This window comes from Schistocerca piceifrons, chromosome 2 (assembly GCF_021461385.2).
Source record: "Schistocerca piceifrons isolate TAMUIC-IGC-003096 chromosome 2, iqSchPice1.1, whole genome shotgun sequence".
NCBI classification, from domain to species: Eukaryota; Metazoa; Arthropoda; class Insecta; order Orthoptera; family Acrididae; genus Schistocerca; species Schistocerca piceifrons.
In genome coordinates this window covers 136996665-137019426 of record NC_060139.1, presented here as the reverse complement: position 1 = coordinate 137019426, position 22762 = coordinate 136996665, and the positions used below count along the sequence as shown (strand labels likewise).

Sequence of the window (22762 nt, the reverse complement as noted above, 5' to 3'; positions counted from 1 at the left end):
CGTACATACAGGCTTCCTACATCATGATAGCTACCCAAGCGCGGTGTCGCCTGTTATCTGCGCTCTCTGGCAACTGCTGAAACAAAACTATTTCTAACAGGCCGCGGGAAAATATTGCGAATAGTGGTTTGAAAAATGTTACTTTCAAAGTAAATATCGTTTTACGTAAGTTGAACTATGTGCAAGTATATACCATGAATTTATTGAATCACAGAGCGTTTGACTCTCATTTAAAAACCAACTCTTTGATGACAAGCCATTTAGAATAATTTCGAACCCTTAAGATCAGACATTTGTGTCATTATTAAAAATTTTACTGGCACATTAGTGTGATATATCTTAAAAGTGTAACACGCGCAAAAAAGAACAACAGTATATGCGAAAGCTTAGCTTCTCTTGCAGCTTGGGAACAATATTATATGTGAAAACTTTACTTTTCTTGTAGCAACACTATGTATATTAATTTAAGCTGTTAGCTTTCCCTGTTTGTATGTTCGTTTTACTTAACAGTGATTTTGCTGTTGGCTGACTACATCACGTGTCCTATGCTCTGAATATCCGGTGTCATCAGCCGGGGAGATCACATGACGTGAGCTACGAATGGCTTACAAAAGCGCATTGAAATCGAGATTTCAATGATTCGGAAAGTAATATGCGGTGTTTGGTGGAATTCCAATGTATACTTTCGTAATACGAAAATACGCAACGTACATGTTGCTGCACGTCAGATATTTCCAAAACTTGTCTTTTTCCCTGAGTTTCGTTTTCTAAAGTGCCGGGAAATTGTACGCCCGTGTATAAAAACCATAACCATTCAAATGATTGATAAGGGAAAATATACTGTCACCTGGGAGAAAGTGTATTTTTAACCAGGAAATCCGGGAATTTTTTTCCTTGTCCACGTATACACCCTGATATACTTTCCCATCAAATGAGATGTAGTTGTAGGGTAGGACAAAGTTAGTAGGGTGTATGAGGAATCAGGCAGTGGATTTTTGGAGTCTTAAGGACATTGGGAAAGGTAGTGTTCAATAGCGGTAAGACCATTGGGATGAGGGATGTTGGCGTATAGCGAGGTGGTGTCAAAAGTGACGAGTAGGGATCCAGGAGGTCAAAGGATGGGTTGGTGGAGAATATGTGGAAGAGTGGTTGGTGTCTTTTACATGGGAAGCTAGACTATGGGTAATTGGTTGGAGGGTTGGTCAGTGATGGCCAAAATTCCTTCAGTGGGGGCACAATAACCAGCCACAATGGGATATCCAGGTTTGGGGATTTTGGGGAGCATGTAGAAGGTGGGTGCGCATGGTGTCAAAGGGGGTGAGGAGGGAAATGTATTCAGTGGAGATGCTCTGGGAGGGGCCTAAGGATTTAAGCAATGATTGGAAGTTGTGTTGGACTTCTATGGTGGGATCATTCTATTAGAGTTTATAGGTGGAATAGTCAGATAATTGGCGGAGGCCTTCCGCCAGGTTGTTGCTGTCATTCGTAACAACAGTGTTGGAACCTTTGACTACAGGTAGGTTGATTAGCTCATGGTTTGTTTTGAGGTTGTGTATGGCTATTTCTACTGGTCAGAATAAGTAGAGGGGGGGGGGGGGGGGGGTTGGATTAGGTCAAGGGTTAAAAGTTTGTGTGGCATGGGCAGATGTGGAAAACAAAATGCTAAAGTATGTCAGGATGAGGTGGGATCAATAGGTATAAATGTATTGATAACTATCCCTCTCCTAACCCATTCGGATTGCTACTTGGCATCCCATGTGAGCATTGCATTCTGACCCAAGATGCTGGCACTGGAGTTAAGTGAGTATGAGGTATGCTTTTGTGTGTGTGTGTGTGTGTGTGTGTGTGTGTGTGTGTGTGTGTGTGTGTGTGTGTGTGTGTGCGCGCGCGTGTGCGTCCGTCCGTGTCTGTGTCCGTCCTTTACTGATGCAGGCTGTGGCTGAAAGCTTTATGTAAGTGTCTTTTCATTGTACCTGTCTGCAACATAAAGTGTCATCTTTACGGCAGGTAGCACTCTATCTTTTCCTACATTGTTGAAATTGAATAAACATTACTCTAAAATACTGAGTCTAAATCCACATGTATACTCTGCTAGCCACCAAGCAGTGTGTGGCGTAGGGCACTATTCTCACCAGTCATATCCCCCCCCTTTCTGTTCTACTCGTGGATCGTGCGGGGGAAAAATGACTGAACGCCTCAGTACGAGCTCTAATTTCCCTTATCTTTGAATGGCGATCATTGCACAATTTGAAAGTTGGTGGTAATAATATATGCTCTACATCCTTGGCGAAGATTGGATTTTGGAATTTAGTGAACAGCCCCTTCTATTTAGCACGTCGTCTATCTGCAAGTGTGTCCCACAGTCACGAATCCTGCTGATCCTCTTTGGACCTTCTCAATCTCTTGAATCAGACTTAACTGGTGAGGGTCCCATACAGACGAACTATAATCTAAGACTGGACGAACTAAAGTATTTTACCCAATTTTCTTTGCTGAAGGACTGCATCACTTCAGGATTCTACCAATAAACCGCAATCTAGGGTTTGCTTTACCCGTTACTTGTTTAATCTCATCGTTCCATTTGAGGTCATTTCGAGTAGTCATACCCAGATACTTGACGGATGTTACCACTTCCAAAGACTGGGCATTTATTTTGTACTCTTACGTTAATGGGGATTTTCACTTTGCTATACACAGTAGGTTACACTTACTAATATTGAGAGGTAACTGCCAGTCATGATACCACACATTTTTTTTCTGCAAATCGTGATTGATTTGTTCACAACTTTCGTGTGATACTACTTTCCTGTAGATTACAGCATCGTCGGCAAACAGTTTAATGCCGCTGTCAATAGCATCAACCCGATCATTTACGGAAATCGTAAAAAAAAGCGGACCTATTACACTGCCCTGGGGCACACCTGATGCTATGCTTCTTTCTGTTGAAGTCTCCCCATCCAGGACGACATACTGCTCTCTGTCTGTTAGAAAACTTTCTATCCAACTGCAAATGTCATCGGATAGACTGTAAGCGCGCACTTTTTGGAGCAAGCAACAGAGTGGAACTGAGTCGAATGCCTTTTGAAAGTCGAGGAATATGGCATCAGCCTGGGAGCCGGTATCTAGAGCCTGTTGTGTATCATGCACAAAGAGGGCCGAGCTGTGTCTCGCGTGACTGCTGTTTCCTAAAGCTGTGCTGGTTCCTGCAGATGAGCTTCTCAGAGTCTAGAAAGGTCACTATGTCTGAAAACAAAATATGTTCCATGATCCTACAACAAATCGACGTCAGTGAAACTGGCCGGTAATTATGTGCATCCGATTTTCTACCCCTTTTTATAGATTATGACCTGCGCCTTCTTCCAGTCCTGTGGAACTTTCCGCTGTTCCAATGATATCTGATAGATGATGGATAAGAATGGTGCTATATTTGTAGCATAGTAAACATAAAATCTTACTGGGGGTACTGTCTTGGCCAGATGCCTTCCTGGTGTCTAAGGATCTTAACTGTTCTGCAATCTCCATACACTAAACACTACGTCAGCCATCCTTGCATTTGTTGGATAATTGAAAAGGGGGAATGGTCAGCCATCCTTGCATTTGTTGGATAATTGAAAGGGGGAATGGTGCTGCAGTCCTGTACCATAAATAAGTTTTGAAAGCTAGGTTTAGAATTTCGGCCTTTTGTATATCGTCATCTGTTACATTACCCGTACTGTCAGCAAGAGAAGGTGTTGAATTATTTGTAGTGTTCATAGATTTTACGTACAAACAAAGTTTCTTGGTGTTATTTTTAGAATCTGCAGATTAAATATTGCTTTCCCCAGGATACATACCCAAAACTGCTCTGGAAACTGAAACTAAAGAAAACTAGTCAGTCGCAGTGTCCTATTGACATGTCTCAAGACAGCAAGCAATCTGCCTTAAATAAATAAATAACACAAATATAAAACTGTATTAAATCCAAATCAGGATATGTAGAACTGTTCCTAGTCTTAGTTGTGGATACATATCTCAGATCCATTGAATGACCAAATTTAACACACATTTCCCCTGATTAGCCCAAGTCATTTCAGAAAGTTCAGTGCTTTGGTGCCCCTAAATACCCTTATAGGAAAAAGTGTTGATAGAAATTTGGCAACCAGAATTTCACCCTTTTTAAATATCTGTTTGAGAGAAGGAGAAACTGGCATGACGAATGCTGCTTTTACTAGTCAGCTCCATAAAAGCAGTAAATCTAAACATATTTACTACTGCTGTTCTGGCATCAGTGTGTACCATAATACTTAAAAATGCACCATCTTGTTCCATTGTTAAGGGCACATGAAAAATTTCTGATGATTTGGTCCATAAACTTAGTTTATTATTGCCAAAAATTGATGTATTTTTAACACACAGCTGCCACCTGCTGCTCAACAAGAGTTAAAGGATCAAGTTCTTCAGGCGGTCCAGCAGGAGCAAGTGGATACAATAAGACGGAAGGTCTGTGACGTGGCAGCAGAAGTTGCTCGAAATCTTATAGATGATGATGGGAACAACCAGTGGCCAGAATTCTTACAGTTCTTATTTACGTGTGCAAGTACACCAATTCCGCACCTCAAAGAAAGTGCTCTTCGAATGTTCAGGTGAGGAATATATTTAGATATGTAAGTTGTACATAGTTGTAGAGAACACACACTACTACAGAATCTGTTTCATATATGAATAGATATGCTCGCTTAGGGTAGTTGTACAATACTTGCAGGTATTTATTGCTAAGCTAAAGTTTACTTAGAATTAAATGCTGTGTCGGGTTAATATTCAACGTGTCTAATTTTTGCTTCATTTGTGACTTTTCTTGAGCAAGTTTCTGAGCAACAGTAATTATTATTTATTATTTAAGGATTATACTCATGATTTCTGTAGAAACTGAACATTTGATTGATATCAGGAGCTATGTAAAATTTTATAGTGATGTTTTGTTAGAGAGTATAGCATTGACTTGAGCTACAGGGAGTAAAACATACACCTTTGTGGTTCTGACTGCTTTATCAAATTGTCTGCCTCTATGGAGATAGTAGTTGTGAGATTATATTGTTCTAAGATAACATTTCAGATAACCAATGGTAAGTGAATAATGAGGTTACGTGTTTTGAGCTGCTACATTGAAATAGTTGGATGTTCTCTCCAGATTATTTCTTGTTAAGTTACGTCACGTCACATCACATTGTGAAAAGGTTACATAAAAATTTCTGTTGTCACAGATGTTACATTAAATTTCTTTTGTCACAGCTGCAATATTTTTTATGGAAGATTTTACTGATAGACTTACCAGTAGAGTACAGTACAGTAGAGTAGAGTAACCTGAGGCCGTAATTAGGTTGGAAGTCCGTTTGGTAGTGAGACGACGGAGGCAGTGAATGTGTTATGTGAACAGCTCTGCTGCAGTTACTGAACAATTATAGTTGAGTCAAAAGACTTGTTTATCAAAGTTTACTTATACTTCATATTAACACCAGTGTTATTGTGGCTATGTACCATGTTGCATAAAATTATTTTTGCTTCGGTGAATATCTTCTGAACTAACAATTAGGACTGCTGTTTTTTTCCAAATATATTGTTTATGTGGATATACAGTGTGTCTGAGGAGGAATAGTCAATATTCAGGTATATGACAAGAAATATCATTCAAAGTATACAAGCTTAGTAAAAATGGTCTCTAAAATGCGTACTTTAAGACATGTCAGGACTACTTCATCTTTATACTGTGGAATACATCTCTTCTATGGGAAAAGTGTTCAGTAGCTCTTAAGGCATGTATTTTAGAGGCCATGTTTACTAGACTTTCTTGCTTTGAATGATCGTTCCTGTCATACACCTGAACACTTGTCGTTCCTCCTCAGAAACCCTGTATTCTCATAATGATTTGACAAAATTTCTTGAACTCATTGCTGTGAAATGTCTTTTATATATAGTGCTTCAAAAAACTGTTAGAAAACCCTTTTCTGTTCCTGTCGTAAGTCGTGGTAGGTACTGCCAGTATTGCTGCACAGCATATAGGAGAAACAAAACTGCCTGTATCCCTCTGTGTTTATAAAGAAAAATTTTGAAGTGTTCTGGATGTGCTATATTGTAGTGGTTTTTTTCTGTTTTCTAGAACATGTCACTTTACCTTCATTTTCAGGTAAAAATTGTATAACAATAATAATAATAAACCCCGTGGAGGCCCTGGAAAAGAATAGGCCTCCGGTATGTTCTGCCAGTCGTAAAAGGCGACGAAAAGAACAAACCACTAATAGGGCTAACCCCTCTATTAGTGCGATTAGTTGGTTCAGGACAGAACTAATGAAGCCTCGGACAAGCGCTGTCATGGTCGGGGACGATGCTTGAACCCTATGTCCGTCCACAATGGTAACGACACTGCTAGCCACACGGCAAATGATTTAGATCCAAATAGAGGTGTTTTGCAGGATATGCTTCCTGCAACCACTCTAGAAGGAAAACAGACAGAGGATGAGATGGTCAGACGAAGTTAACTGACACCTCATGTTCTGTTATTACCAAGCAACAAACTTAAAAACCAGCACAACTGGGTACAGATCACAAGCATACACAATATTTATTACCAGATACCCAGAATTAAAATTTTTAACAAAACGACGACTAGCTGATCAGATTCGTGTGATAATAAAAAATAACAGGATACCCTAGTCAGAATTAGAAAAAATCAAACAACAAGTACAACAAATACTGGAACAAAATAATGTGCAATCAGAAGAAGAAGAAGAAGAAGAAGAAGAAAATACAGTAATGGACTCAAACATCGCAGAGCAAACAAACAAAGAACAACACGCATCTATTAAACAATCAGAAGAAAACGAAATCTTAAGACAGCCACCAGAACAAGCACAAATAGAACACGAAGTGACACACATGTTAGATATAGAAGAAAAATTTCAGCTGACATATATAGAATACAAATACACAAATACAGACATTAGACCATTCTTGCATAGACCACCAAATAACCCACAAGTCGAAACAACAATAACAACTATCAACTCAATCATACACAACAAAATAAATGAAAATAAAACTATGGAAGAGTTGCAACTACTGGTTTATGTAGGAGCACTCACTACACTAAATGTACACACTAGGCAGAGATCAGAACCAACCAACACACAGAAGAAACCCACAAAACCAGCATGGCAACACAGGCTACAGATCAGAATAGAAAAACTGAGAAAAGACATCGGACAGCTAACACAATTTATAAGAAATGAAATGTCAGAAAAAAAACGAAAAAGGTTAGGTAAAATCTCTCAACAAGAAGCGATAGAGCAATTAGATGAAAAGAAGCAGAAATTACAAGCATTGGCCAAACGACTTAGAAGATACAAAAAAGTGAAAATAGCAGGAAACAAAACCAAACATTCAACAAAAACCAAAAGAAATTTTACCAGACAATAGATAACACACATTAAAATAGACAATCCACCAAACATAACAGACATAGAACACTTCTGGAGCAACATATGGTCAAACCCGGTACAACATAACAGGCATGCACGGTGGATACAAGCAGAAACAACCACATACAAGATGATACCACAAATGCCTGAAGTGATTATTTTGCAACATGAAGTCACCCGAGCAATTAATTCTACGCATAATTGGAAAACTCCTGGAAATGATAAAATAGCAAATTTCTGGTTAAAGTAGTTCACCTCAACACATTCACATCTAACTAAATTATTTAACAGTTACATTGCAGACCCATACACATTCCATGATACACATGGAATAACTTATCTGAAACCTAAAGATCAAGCAGACACAGCAAACCAAGCTAAATATCGCCCCATAACATGCCTACCAACAATATACAAAATATTAACTTCAGTCAATACACAGAAATTAATGACACATACAACACAGAACAAAATTATAAATGAAGAACAAAAAGACTGTTGCAAAGGAGCACGAGGATGTAAAGAGCAACTGATAATAGATGCAGAGGTGACATATCAAGCTAAAACTAAACAAAGGTCGCTACACTACGCATACATCGATTGCCAAAAAGGTTTTGATAGTGTACCCCACTCATGGTTACTACAGATATTGGAAATATACAAAGTAGATCCTAAATTAATACAGTTCCTAAACATAGTAACGAAAAATTGGAAAACCACACTTAATATCCAAACAAATTCAGATAATATCACATCACAGCCAATACAGATTAAGTGTGGAATATACCAAGGAGACTCATTAAGTCCTTTCTGGTTCTGCCTTGCTCTGAACCCACTATCCAACATGCTAAATAATACAAATTATGGATATAATATTACTGGAACATACCCACACAAAATCACACATTTGCTATACGTGGATGATCTAAAACTATTGGCAGCAACAAATCAACAACTCAACCAATTACTAAAGATAACAGAAGTATTCAGCAATGATATAAATATGGCTTTTGGGACAGACAAATGTAAGAAAAATAGCATAGTCAAGGGAAAACACACTAAATGAGAAGATTACATATTGGATAACCACAGCGACTGCATAGAAGCGATGGAAAAAACAGATGCCTATAAATATCTAGGATACAGACAAAAAATAGGAATAGATAATACAAATATTAAAGAAGAACTGAAAGAAAAATATAGACAAAGACTAACAAAAATATTGAAAACAGAATTGACAGCAAGAAACAAGACAAAAGCTATAAATACTTATGCTATACCAATATTGACCTACTCATTTGGAGTAGTGAAATGGAGTAACACAGACCTAGAAGCACTCAATACACTTACACGATCACAATGCCACAAATATAGAATACATCTCACACATTCAGCAACAGAAAGATTCACATCAAGCAGAAAGGAAGGAGGAAGGGGATTTATCAACATAAAAAACCTACATTATGGACAGGTAGACAATTTAAGAAAATTCTTTCTAGAACAAGCAGAAACTAGCAAAATACACAAAGCAATGACTCATATAAGTACATCGGCTACTCCATTGCAATTTCATAACCACTTCTTCAACCCTTTACATTACATAACATCAACAGATACAAAGAAAGTAAATTGGAAAAAGAAAACACTATATGGTAAGCACCCGTATCATTTAACACAGCCACACATCGACCAAGACGCATCAAACAGATGGCTAAGAAAAGGCAATATATACAGTGAGACGGAAGGATTCATGATTGCAATACAGGATCAAACAATAAACACCAGATATTACAGCAAGCATATTATTAAAGATCCCAATACCACAACAGATAAATGCAGACTTTTCAAACAACAAATAGAAACAGTAGATCACATCACAAGCGGGTGTACGATACTAGCAAATACAGAATACCCCAGAAGACATGACAATGTAGCAAAAATAATACATCAACAGCTTACCGTACAACATAAACTTATAAAACAACATGTTCCCACATACAAGTATGCACCACTAAATGTACTGGAGAATGATGAATACAAATTATACTGGAACAGAACCATCATAACAGATAAAACAACACCACATAACAAACCTGACATCATACTCACAAATAAAAAGAAGAAATTAACACAACTAATCGAAATATCCGTACCCAATACAACAAATATACAAAAGAAAACAGGAGAAAAAATTGAAAAATACATCCAACTGGCTGAGGAAGTCAAGGACATGTGGCATCAGGATAAAGTTGACATTATACCAATTATACTGTAAACTACAGGAGTCATACCACAAAGTATCCACCAGTACATCAACGCAATACAGCTACATCCAAACATATATATACAATTACAGAAATCTGTAATTATTGATACATGTTCAATTACCCGAAAGTCCCTAAATGCAATGTAACATATACTGTACAGTTAAAAGGAAGTCACGCTTGATCAAGGTCCGCGTCACTTTCCATTTTTAACCAGACATAACGTCTGAGACAGGAAAGAGAAATAATAATAATAATAATCTAATGGCATATGGTATTTTTTTTTGTCAAGAACTTGCTTTTAAGTTTAAATATTTGCGTGACTTTATAAAGTTTGATGGCTGTGATTCTTAAATCATGTTGTCATATTTCTTCCTCCAGCCACTGTATAACCCTACAGCAATCAGTCATTAGTTCTGTTAAGTCTGTATGAACCAGTCTCTTCTGACTTAACATTTTCTTGACATTATCTTTCTTTTCCCATCCAGTTCGCAGTGTACTTTTTGGATTTGTAGCATGTGAACTCTTAATTGCTATACCCTATTGTGAACAGTTGGCAGCCATGTGTTATTTAATGCAGCACTATAGGTGGAAGCTTTCTCTGAAATTATGCTGGAACAAAAACGTATTGGTAATAATTATAAGACCATGGCTGAATCCTGTGTTGCCACACTGTGTGTATATTTTGTGGAGGTACATTTCACCTACCCTAAAATTGATGTGGCAGCAGAACCTAATTTACGAGTGGACTGAGTACTAGTTTCATTTTTGCAGTTTAAAATAAACTTGTAAGCAAGTTCTATTGCCTGATAGCACCAAGTGATGTGCCACAGTGGTAATGGACTTGTTCCCATCTGGAAGGGTGGTGGTTCAAATCCCTGGCGCGCCATCCAGATTTAGTCTCTGTTTTCTCAAAGTTGTTTAAGGCAGTTGTTAGGACAGCGTGTCTCAAAAGGATGCAAACTAGTTTCCCCATACCCTCCCTAACATGAACCTGTGCAAGTCCTTGTTGGCCGACAGGATATAAATCTAAATTTTCCTTTCCAGGGTGAGAAAAATTCTTTTCATCTTTTTCAATAACAGTCATTGTGTAAGTTCATCATTCTTGTATTGGGACAGTAAATAAATAATTCTGTCAAAGTGCTAAAATGTTTGCTAGCATGAATCTGGACCTTTATCTCTTGGGATGTTATTCCTTTCCTGCAACATAACACTGGTGCATTAAGCAAAAGGACTCAAAAGTTTGTTGCTGAAAATAATGTCTTGCGTCAGTGAACTTACTCATCAAATGTAACACCTGCAATAATTTCCTATATCCAGAACTAAAAATTCGTAAGTCAAGTTCAAGATTAGACTGAGGAGTCCATAAAAGCTATGATGAACACATGTAGACATTTCCAAAGACAGGAATTTTTTGTAAAATTGTCCATGCAAAAAACAGCTATTGATAAACTGTAATTCAATAAAAGTCCTCTAGATTGCATATAAATAATTTATTTCATTTGGTGACTTGTTTCAGTCTTTTATAGGATCATCATCTGACTGTTTTACACTATGAAAAAGAGGAATACACACTCTTAGAATTCAGAGGAGTTGAATATAATTATAAAAATAAAATAATATAAAAGTATTGCTGATATGCCCTTGGTGAAGTAGTCTTATTAGCAATAGTTCCACCCACCTCCTCCAGCATAATGTCACTAATAGCCAGTGGTTGTGTGACTCATCTACATTCTGTGGAATCTATTTATAAAAATACGTAGTTGTTATAACTCTGGTCGTAGAATGAACGACTGAGGTTGTTTTAAAATGTTATGTAAAAGATGTGGTTAGCTCAAAAGCGTAAAAGAAATCATTATCCAATGACATGGACTCATTTATACATAAGCTGGTGCTATCCAGGGACTTAGGGCCGATGTAAGCATAGTGAAGATGGTTTGCCCCAACATTTAAATAAACCCATGCCATTGGATAAAGCCTCCTTCTCTGCTTCTGAACTTTTTATAATGCACCTCAAAACATCCTTAGCTGTTCATTCTATGACCAAACTGCTAGTAATTGTATATTTTTAAAAAGGCATTTCGCACAACCATTGGTTATTAGTGACCTTATGTCAGAGGTGGTGGGCAGAAGTTTCATATTAAACTGTTAGCGACTAATCCTCATTCAGCAGTATCCTTCACACCTCCAGAATGGCCTGCTCCACACCACCGTCTCCTGCTGTCACCAAGGGTGTGTGAGCCATACTTCTATGTTGTTTTATTTTTAAGACTAAAGTCGTTTGACCTCTAAGAAAGTGTACTCCTTTTTCGCAGAATAAAATGCTCTGATAATCCTATAAGAGATCGAAACAAGTAACTGAATGAAATAATCAACGTGTAAGCAGTCAAGACTGATTTTATTGAAATAATTTTATTATAGTTCAAAATGTACTTCACAGCGACTGTAAAGAATTGAAAATTTGGTGAGTAATGTAGTGCATGAGAGAGATCATGTTTCAAGTAACTGAATAAAGCTTGTAGTTTAAATATGTTATTGCCTTAGTTAGGAAACACACATGCTGCATTGTGTTTATATGGTTATTGCCTTATTTTTCTGTTGTGTTTGTACAGTATTTGTTAATCATTGACACTGCTTCAAGTTTTTACAAATTAATGCAGATAGATAGCTGAAAGACTAAATATAGATAACATCTGATTTATAAATGCCCGTGTTGATGACATATGCTATACAATTCACAATTACTAATTTCAGCTTACTTTCATCAGATCATCAAAAGTATTTTGATAACAATATCATGTTCATACAATCTGTACACAGACCTATACATATTTTGATAACTGTATCGGAATCCTTTCAGTGATCTGATGATGGCAGTAAGCCGCTGTCAGTCATTGTGAATTGTATAATGTATGTGACCAAGATGGAAATTTCTGAATAAAATACCAAACATGATTGTAGATTTGTTTACAGACTTTATATCTTCAGTTTATGGTAGAAATGGCATGGGCTGTTAATGGATGAAAAGTTGTAGTATTTGTAAATTATGGTGTTAGTGAAACTGATTTGTGAAAGAATGACATTTATATAAAGAGTAATTGGGAGTTACCTGTATCACTGTATTTTATGATTATTGGAATCTTGAATTTGGTGTTGGTCAGTATTTTTACACAGTTGCAGCTCTTGTGTACCAAGGATGGTGAATGTATGTGACATACCTTTCCTATAGTAGTTTTATTAGAACAGACTATTTTGTTGATATGTTGACAACAGAGTAAAAAATTTTAAGTTAAATAACTCGTCTCAATTTTCTTTTTACAGTTCTGTCCCTGGGGTATTTGGAAACCAACAAGCAAACTATTTAGAACTCATCAAACAAATGCTACAGAGGTCATTGATGGACACTGCTAACTATGAGGTAAAGTGTGGTGTGTTTCATAACATTGGGCAATATTCCATGAATTTGCTACTTATTTTTTATTTTGTACTTTTCTAGGTTCGTTTCCAGGCAGTCAGAGCAGTTTCGGCCTTCATCATACTTCATGAAAAAGAAATTGCAATTCAGAAAAACTTCTCAGATTTATTGCCAGCTATGATACAGGTGAAGATTACTAATTAAGTCATGAAATATTCCCGTAATTTGTTTCAAAAATTGGCTTGGTACCACTAGTTCACAATATTTAATTGCAGTGCTGTTCTGTCTCTGTATAGTGTATATACATTCTTTTACATATAGAAATGGGTCTTGGAGAGTCAGATGTTCACTTACTGCTTCACACAGTTCATTACTTAATCGTCATATTAACATTTCTGACTGGAGGTCAGTTTTAAACTTAGTTCAGAAACTAAACTCAGTTTCACTCTGCTTCATTATGTAACACAAAACTTGGATCCACTGAAGGAGATGCAGTGTTAGCACAAAACACACTTCACAACACTGCTACAATTGATTATTGACCCCAGATGTTAATCGTACAGCATAGATACACTGTGTTTATTGTCAAGGGTGTCATGTTACACAGCTGGTGAAAAATAAGCTAACAAAGGTGCACTCTTCTAACTTCTCCCCAACCGAAAAAGATTTGCTGCTGGAAATTATATTGAATCGTTATGTAGACAACACAAGGCAAAATAAGTGATAGTTACTATGGCCCACAAAGGAACGATATGGAAAGATGTTGCTGTTGACTTTGATTCATAGAATATGTCAAATTGTGACTGGAAATGTTTGAAACCATGGTATGACAATATTAAGAAAAGTACAAGAAAGTATTCATGCATGACGGTATAATTTTATTATTACAGTGCGTATCCTTGTAAATTACATGTGCTTATAACTGGAAGTAATAATTTTATCAGGCCTTTTGTTAAAGAAAATTGGCAGAAGCTGGTTGCAGACCTGAAGCCTCAGTTTATTTCAATTTTCAACCCTTATAATGACAATGCAAAAGATTAATATGAATTGTATAGTTACTGATATTCAGGCCAAGAGAATATTTTTGTAAGAGGTGTTCAGTCATTATTAGCTGCTGTTGAGCTTAATCTACTTAATTTTTCACTGCAAATGTCTCAAATTTCTGTCTGTTACACTGCAGCAAAGTGTTCATAAAACACCTTAAACTCATCACATTTAGTCATTAGTAAGAATTGTTATGAGGTCAGTTATCTACAGCCATTACTCACGTAGCCAATAACTTCATAACCTAATCCTACAGACCTAAAATTTTGTTTAACCTCTGAAGGGAGTGTGGCATATTCATATATTTACTTATCATTTTTTGTGTTATTAATCACCTCATTTCCTCCTTTTAACTCATATTTGTGCAAAACAAGTGCATTGTGTTGTAACGCCTCTAGGTTGTGATCTAGCAACTGTAGTTGAAGTTGATCTGTTCCACAAACTTTCACCAGTCAAAAATGATCCTATGTGATGACCACATAATCTGAGATTAATGTGTATACAATTCATATTTCAGAGTTTGGTTTGATCTGAGGTCATTTTCTATGTTAATCTGAGGGCAATTGCTTTATAATCAGCTCAAATTATCTGCCATATTGATTAAAGTTTTCAGAGTTGGTTGACGAGTTTAGGTTGCCTTCTTCAATCGGTACGTTGCGGTAGCCAAATTTTATGGATAAGATTTATGTATCTTGAACTGTTTTGCTGAGCTGAGAAGGTCTTTCATTCTCAGTATGGGTGGAAATGTGATGGAATTGGTGTACATTTTAATGTATTTTCAAGGAGTAGAGATGTTGTTGTTTATGGCATGAGTAGTAATGGTTGTCAATGAAACACAAACATAGTGGGCATGTGGGCAGGAAAGATCAATATAAAAAATGGAAATTATGGTAATTGCAGGTGTAATCTCTCTCTCTCTCTCTCTCTCTCTCTCTCTCTCTCTCTCTCTCTCTCTCTCTCCCTCCCTCCCTCCCTCCCTCTCTCTGTGTGTGTGTGTGTGTGTGTGTGTGTGTGTGTGTGTGTGTGTGGCCACAAAGCCCTTGTTCTTTTTGGAGAACTTAGAAGACAAGTTTGGGGAATTGGCAGCCATTTCCAAAATAAGAAGTGGGTCAGTTTTGATTAAAATGGCATCCTCTGCCCCGTGATGGGCACAGCTTGCTTGTAACGAGCTGGGTGACATATCAGTAACTATGACTCCCCAAGAGAGTCTCGATACAGACTCGGCAAACGAATGGTAACGAGATAGGGAGCTCTGTCTCCAGCTGATACTGATCTTCAGCCGGACATGGCTGCTTGTCCTGTTCCAGAGGTTGCCCCTCAGTCTGAAAGATCCGGGCAGTCGCAGAGAGTGGGCTTACTGGTAGTTCGGAGCTCCAACGTCAGGCGCCTAATGGGGCCCCTTAGGGATATGGCAGCAAGAGAGGGGAAGAAAACCAATGTGCACTCCGTGTGCATACCGGGGGCAGTCATTCCAGATGTGGAAAGGGTCCTTCCAGATGCCATGAAAGGTACAGGGTGCACCCATCTGCAGGTGGTCGCTCATGTCAGCACCAATGATGTGTGTCGCTATGGATCAGAGGAAATCCTCTCTGGCTTCTGGCGGCTATCTGATTTGATGAAGACTGCCAGTCTCGCTAGCGGGATGAAGGCAGAGCTCACCATCTGCAGCATCGTTGACAGGACTAACTGCGAACCTTTGGTACAGAGCCGAGTGGCGGGTCTGAATCAGAGGCTGAGACGGTTCTGCGACCGTGTGGGCTGCAGATTCCTCGGTTTGCGCCATAGGGTGGTGGGGCTTCGGCTTCCGCTGGATAGGTCAGGAGTCCACTACACGCAGCAGGCGGCTACATGGGTAGAGGGGTTGTGTGGTGTGGACTGGGTGGTTTTTTTTAGGTTAGATGGCCTCGGGTGAGTACAGAAAGGGCAACAGCCTCAAAGAATGCGGGGCAAAGTCAGGACATGCGGGGACCAAGCAGCAATAGGTATTGTAATTGTAAACTGTCGAAGCTGCATTGGTAAAGTACCGGAACTTAAAGCGCTGATAGAAAGCACCGAAGCTGAAATCGTTATAGGTACGGAAAGCTGGCTGAAGCCAGAGATAAATTCTGCCGAAATTTTTACAAAGGCACAGATGGTGTTAAGAAAGGATAGATTGCATGCAACCGGTGTTGGCATGTTTGTCGCTGTTAATAGTAGTTTATCCTGTAGTGAAGTAGAAGTGGATAGTTCCTGTGAATTATTATGGGTGGAGGTTACACTCAACAACCGAGCTAGGTTAATAATTGGCTCCTTTTACCGACCTCCCGACTCGACAACATTAGTGGCAGAACAACTGAGAGAAAATCTGGTATACATTTCACATAAATTTTCTCAGCATGTTATAGTCTTAGGTGAATATTTCAATTTACCAGATATAGACTAAGACACTCGGATGTTTAGGACGGGTGGTAGGGACAGAGCATCGAGTGACATTATACTGAGTGCACTATCTGAAAATTACCTCGAGCAATTAAACAGAGACCGAGCGAGGTGGCGCAGTGGTTCGACACTGGACTCGCATTCGGGAGGACGACGGTTCAATCCCGCGTCCGGCCATCCTGATTTAGGTTTTCCGTGATTTCCCTAAATTGCTTCAGGCAAATGCCGGGATTGTTCCTTTCAAAGGGCACGGCCGACTTCCTTCCCCATCCTTCCCTAATCCGATGAGACCGATGACCTTGATGTCTGGTCTCCTTCCCCAAAACAACTAACCAACTAACTAATTAAACAGAGAACCGACTCGTGGAGATAACATCTTAGACCTACTGATAACAAACAGACCTGATCTTTTCGACTCTGTAAGCGCAGAACAGGGAATCAGTGATCATAAGGCCGTTGCAGCATCCCTGAATATGGAAGTAAATAGGAATATAAAAAAAGGGAGGAAGGGTTATCTGTTTAGCAACAGTAATAGAAAGCAGATTTCAGACTACCTAACAGATCAAAATGAGAATTTCTGTTCCAACACTGACAGTGTTGAGTGTTTATGGAAAAAGCTCAAGGCAATCGTAAAATGCGTTTTAGACAGGTACGTGCCGAGTAAAACTGTGAGGGACGGGAAAACCCACCGTGGTTCAACAACAAAGTTAGGAAACTACCGCAACAGCAAAGAGCTTCACTGCAAGTTTAGACACAGCCAAAACCTCTCAGACAAACAGAAGCTAACGATGTCAAAGTTAGCGTAAGGAGGGCTATGCGTGAAGCGTTCAGTGAATTCGAAAGTAAAATTCTATGTACCGACTTGACAGAAAATCCTAGGAAGTTCTGGTCTTACGTTAAATCAGTAAGTGGCTCGAAACAGCATTTTCAGACACTACGGGATGATGATGGCATTGAAACAGAGGATGGCACGCGTAAAGCTGAAGTACTAAACACCTTTCTCCAAAGCTGTTTCACAGAGGAAGACCGCACTGCAGTTCCTTCCCTAAATCCTCGCACAAACGAAAAATGGCTGACATCGAAATTAGTGTCCAAGGAATATAAAAGCAACTGGAATCACTCAGCAGAGGAAAGTCCACTGGACCTGACGGGATACCAATACGATTCTACACAGAGTACGCGAAAGAACTTGCCGCCCTTCTAACAGCCGTGTACCGCAAGTCTCTAGAGGAAGGGAAGGTTCCAAATGATTGGAAAAGAGCACAGTTAGTCCCAGTCTTCAAGAAGGGTCGTCGAGCAGATGCGAAAAACTATAGACCTATATCTCTGACGTCGATCTGTTGTGGAATTTTAGAACGTGTTTTTTGCTCGCGTATCATGTCGTTTCTGGAAACCCAGAATCTACTCTGTAGGAATCAACATGGATTCCGGAAACAGCGATCGTGTAAGATCCAACTCACTTTATTTGTTTATGAGACCCAGAAAATATTAGATACAGGCTCCCAGGTAGATGCTATTTTCCATGACTTCCGGAAGGCGTTCGATACAGTTGCCCACTGTCGCCTGATAAACAAAGTAAGAGCCTACGGAATATCAGACCAGCTGTGTGGCTAGATTGAAGAGTTTTTTTAGCAAACAGAACACAGCATGTTGTTCTCAATGGAGAGACTTCAACAGACGTTAAAGTAACCTCTGGCGTGCCACAGGGGAGTTTTATGGGACCATTGCTTTTCACAATATATATAAATGACCTAGTAGATAGTGCGGGAAGTTCCATGCGGCTTTTCGCGGATGATGCTGTACTATACAGAGAAGTTGCAGCATTAGAAAATTGTAGCAAAATGCAGGAAGATCTGCAGCAGATAGGTACTTGGTGCAGGGAGTGTCAACTGACCCTTAACATAGACAAATGTAATGTATTGCGAATACATAGAAAGGAGGATCCTTTATTGTATGATAGCGGAACAAACACTGGTAGCAGTTACTTCTGTAAAATATCTGAGAGTATGCGTGTGGAACGATTTGAAGTGGAATTATCATATACAATAAAATTAATTGTTCTTAAGGCAGGTGCCAGGTTGAGATTCATTGGGAGAGGCCTTAGAAAATGTATTCTATCAACGAAGGAGGTGGCTTACAAAACCCTTGTTCGACCTATACTTGAGTATTGCTCATCAGTGTGGGATCCGTACCAGAGCGGGTTGACGGAGGAGATAGAGAAGATCCAAAGAAGAGTGGCGCGTTTCGTCACAGGGTTATTTGATAAGCGTGATAGCGTTACGGAGATGTTTAGCAAACTCAAGTGGCAGACTGTGCAAGAGAAGCGCTCTGCAGCGCGGTGTAGCTTGCTGTCCAGGTTTCGAGAGGGTGCGTTTCTGGATGAGGTATCGAATATATTGCTTCCCCCTACTTATACCTCCCGAGGAGATCACGAATGTAAACATTAGAGAGATTCGAGTGCGCACGGAGGTTTTCCGGCAGTCGTTCTTCCCGCGAACCATATGCGAGTGGAACAGAAAAGGGAGGTAGTGACAGTGGCACGTAAAGTGCCCTCCGCCACACACCATTGGGTGGCTTGCGGAGTATAAATGTAGATGTAGACGTTTTAATATCAATGGGGGCTACTCTGGGAAGAAGGTATAGCTGGCAGAGGCTGCAAGTAAGATGGGGTTGGACGATTTAGCTGTTGGTGACATTCGGGTAAGGGGTGAGAAAGAAGAGGAAGTGGGAGAATACAAGGTCTACCTGTCAGGAGTCAAAGCAGGAATAGCACAATGGGGTGTAGGGCTTTACATTAGGAAAGAAATGGAACCCAGTGTAGTTGCAATAAGGTAAGTAAACGAATGACTGATGTGGATAGATTTGACAATGTCTAGCAAGAAAATTAGGATTGTGTCAATATATTCGCATTGTGAAGGGACAGATCAAGATAAACTGGATAGTTTTTATGACACACTCAGTGATGTAGTTGTTAGAGTGAAGGACAGACCAAGGAGAAGGTACCTGGATTCGGTTAAGAATGATTTTGAAGTAATAGGCTTAACATCAGAAGAGGCACTAATGTTAGCACTGAATAGGGGATCATGGAGGAATTTTATAAGGTGGACTAAGCTCCAGACTGGATGCTGAAAGGCATAATCAGTCTTAAATGATGATGATGATGATGATGATGATGATGATGATGATGATGATGATGATGATGATGATGATGATGATCATCATCATCCAGAGAAGCTCTCGCAGTCATCAAAATGAAGAAGGAAAGACAAGAGAGTCCTCCAAGGAAGAGGACGTTCCTGTGGTCCTTACACCACCAGATCCCACCTGTTCCTCTACTGTGGCTGAGGCAGAGGTTCCGATGACCCCTTAGCCTCTGATTCACAGCACATAACAGAACTTGTGTATATTGGTGCTGTAACCCCTCAACCAGTGGCAGCTGGTGACCCTAAGCCAAAAGCTGCCCCCTTGGTCCTTTCATAGCCTCACTGTACATCGACATCATTGTTCCCCAGTGAAATTGTAGTGGTTTTTCCCACCACCTGACTGAGCTACATCTTTTAAGCACTTCACTTGCCTTCTGCATTGCCATTTAGCAGCAAAGTAGACCCCAGCCCTTCCTGGATACTGGGTATGATAAATAAGAATCGTGCTGCCTATAATAGTGTCAGGTAGAGGTTGCACATATGTTGTAGACCAGAGGTGGGCACAAATTGGATCAATGAGCAGCGCTCCAGTGTGGTCAGGAGAAAGAGCAGAGTTTGTACTCAGGTGGAGGTTAACCTTGTAGCTTCTTGCTCAGCTTGTTGTAACAACTGGAGAAGGGCTGCATATCATACCAGATGTAAACTTGAGGCATTGATGTGGTATCTAATGTCTCATTCTATTTAGTGCATTATATCATGATATGCTGAATAAATATGTCAATTATATTCCTTCATTAGATTATGCGTAGGAAACAAACGTATTTAGACATGTGGCAACTAAATACTCCTTTGGCTTCTACCTATAGTCATGAGAATACAGTAGGCCTACATAAAAGCTTATTTAGAGTACAGCAAAGCCATTCCTTTGGCTTCTACCTGTAGTCATGAAAATACAGTAGGCCAACATAAAAGCTTATTTGGAGTACAGCAAACCCAATGAATGACAGACTATCTCTGGGTTAAGCACTGAAATAAATGAACAAAATTTAATTCACTGTACATAAAATATAGGATTATGAGTTCTTATATATCTGAAACATCATTCAGCAGATGATGTGGAGTTTTGGGTCTCTTTTCGCTGAAGACGACTTACATTTGGTGCCCACTTGCGGTTCACAGAACTGCAGTGAGATCTTCATCAGTGTTGCTGTTTATGGAGATTTATCTATCTTCATTAGAGAGAACAGTTTTTCACACACGATATGTTGAGCCGAACATTGATAGCAGTTTGGCAATCATTTTGTGCCTATTTGGGGAAATGTTTGCAAAAAATGTTCATAAAAAAGTGATAGCCTTGTTTGTTATTCATATTTAGCCTTCAATTCACAATTACTTGCAAAAGTACCCGAAAATGTCTGCAACTTATCTTGAGTTAAACTAGATTTTGGCATTGACAATTTGGGAAAATGGGCTAACTCACCTTTCAACATCTGACGCTGCCAAAGCTCCAACATTTGCTCGAATGCCGTAATCATCATCATCTTGGACAGTTTCCAGCCACTGGCTGGGTCTGTCGGGAACACAAGCCTCTCCATCGTGTTCTGTCTTTCCGCCATTCCCCCTCTTCCACCTTCGTCCAGTTCTCTCCTCTTCTCGTCACACATTCCTTCACTCCCTTCACCCATCTATCTCTTGGTCTTCCTCTGGGCCTCTTCCCCTCCAGTTGCAGATCAAACATCCTCTTTGGAATTCTTCCCTCATCCATTCTCTTCATGTGTCCATACCACTGCAGTCTTGATTTTTCTATCCTGTCCTGTACTGGTTCCTCCTTTAGTCTTTCCCTCACATACACATTTCACAATCTGTCACGTCTTGTTACACTCAACCTGCTCCTCTGGAACTTCATTTCACTAGCCTGTATTCTACTTTTGTCGCTTTTGTGCATTACCCATGTCTCACTTCCGTATGCCAATATGGGGACAAAGTAGGTTCGGTATATAATTCCCTTGGATTTCTGTGGCACCTCCTTGCTCCAAATAAGCCCCCTAATGCATTTGTAGAACTGCCCTGCTTTTCTGCACCTTTCATTTATTTCCATTGCGTTTCCCCCCTTACTTTCAATCATGCTTCCCAGGTACTTGAAGTTCTCTACCACTTGTAGTTTTTCCCCTCCACAAGTTATATCCACATTTGGCCTATTCTTCTTCCTTGTTGTGACAATTATTTCACTTTTCTTTGCAGAGAAATGCATTCCATATTGTGCTGCCGTTGCCTCCCATACATCTAACTGCTCTTGCACCTCCTCGCAATTTCCCAAATGCCGTAATACTGTCTGCAAAATGAATGTTAAGTGTGTTGCTTCCCTGCAACTTAATTTTTTTCATTTGGGATGTGATGTCGGTGGGAAATGCTAACTCGTTAATTCATTTAGGATTAGTGAACTCATGGGTGGGATGCACCTTCATTTCCATGAATAAAACTATTTCATACAACAAATCAAAAAATCAATTCAACGTGTTACCCCTACTGAGCCAAAGAACATAACAAAAGTACAGAATATAATCAAATTCGCACTCTGTATTCTTCAGTAGTGCTTTAAATTGTCTGCGATTCAGTCCATGAATCTTAGAAAAATTAACTGTTCTCATTACTGTGGTCATTACATTTGCCATTGTGACTTTTTTGCGCACATGTTTTGTTAATGAGTCAAACAATGCACAGGTATGAACCTCTCTTTGTGTTGCACTAGTTTGCTTCTCAGATGACCGGCAAGCCCTGCTCTACGTCCGACCATGCAGGGTTCTCCACCAGTGGCAACTGAGACGAGCTGTTCCCACGGTAGACCAAACCTAGCAAATACATCTTCCATGCACTGCGATATGTCATCACCTGTCATTGTTTTATTTGAGAGGACATAATCAAGGAGTTCCTCCCTTACCACCAAGTTTGTATAAACACCTCTAATAAATATTGCCAGCTGGGCTGTGCCCACTAAGTTGGTTCTCTCATCTAATGCAGTGGTTAAAA

The 22762-nt window shown here is 39.4% G+C and overlaps 1 protein-coding gene across 1 annotated transcript in view; it reads left to right on the top strand.

Moving 5' to 3' along the window:
* The window catches only part of LOC124775017 (importin-5), a 171135-nt gene that overhangs the window by 8895 nt on the left and 139478 nt on the right, over window positions 1-22762 (top strand). Inside the window, exons 3-5 of the mRNA XM_047249777.1 lie at window positions 4396-4622; window positions 13037-13133; window positions 13212-13316. Of these exons, the coding sequence (XP_047105733.1) occupies window positions 4396-4622; window positions 13037-13133; window positions 13212-13316 (429 nt within the window). The remainder of the gene's footprint in view (window positions 1-4395; window positions 4623-13036; window positions 13134-13211; window positions 13317-22762) is intronic.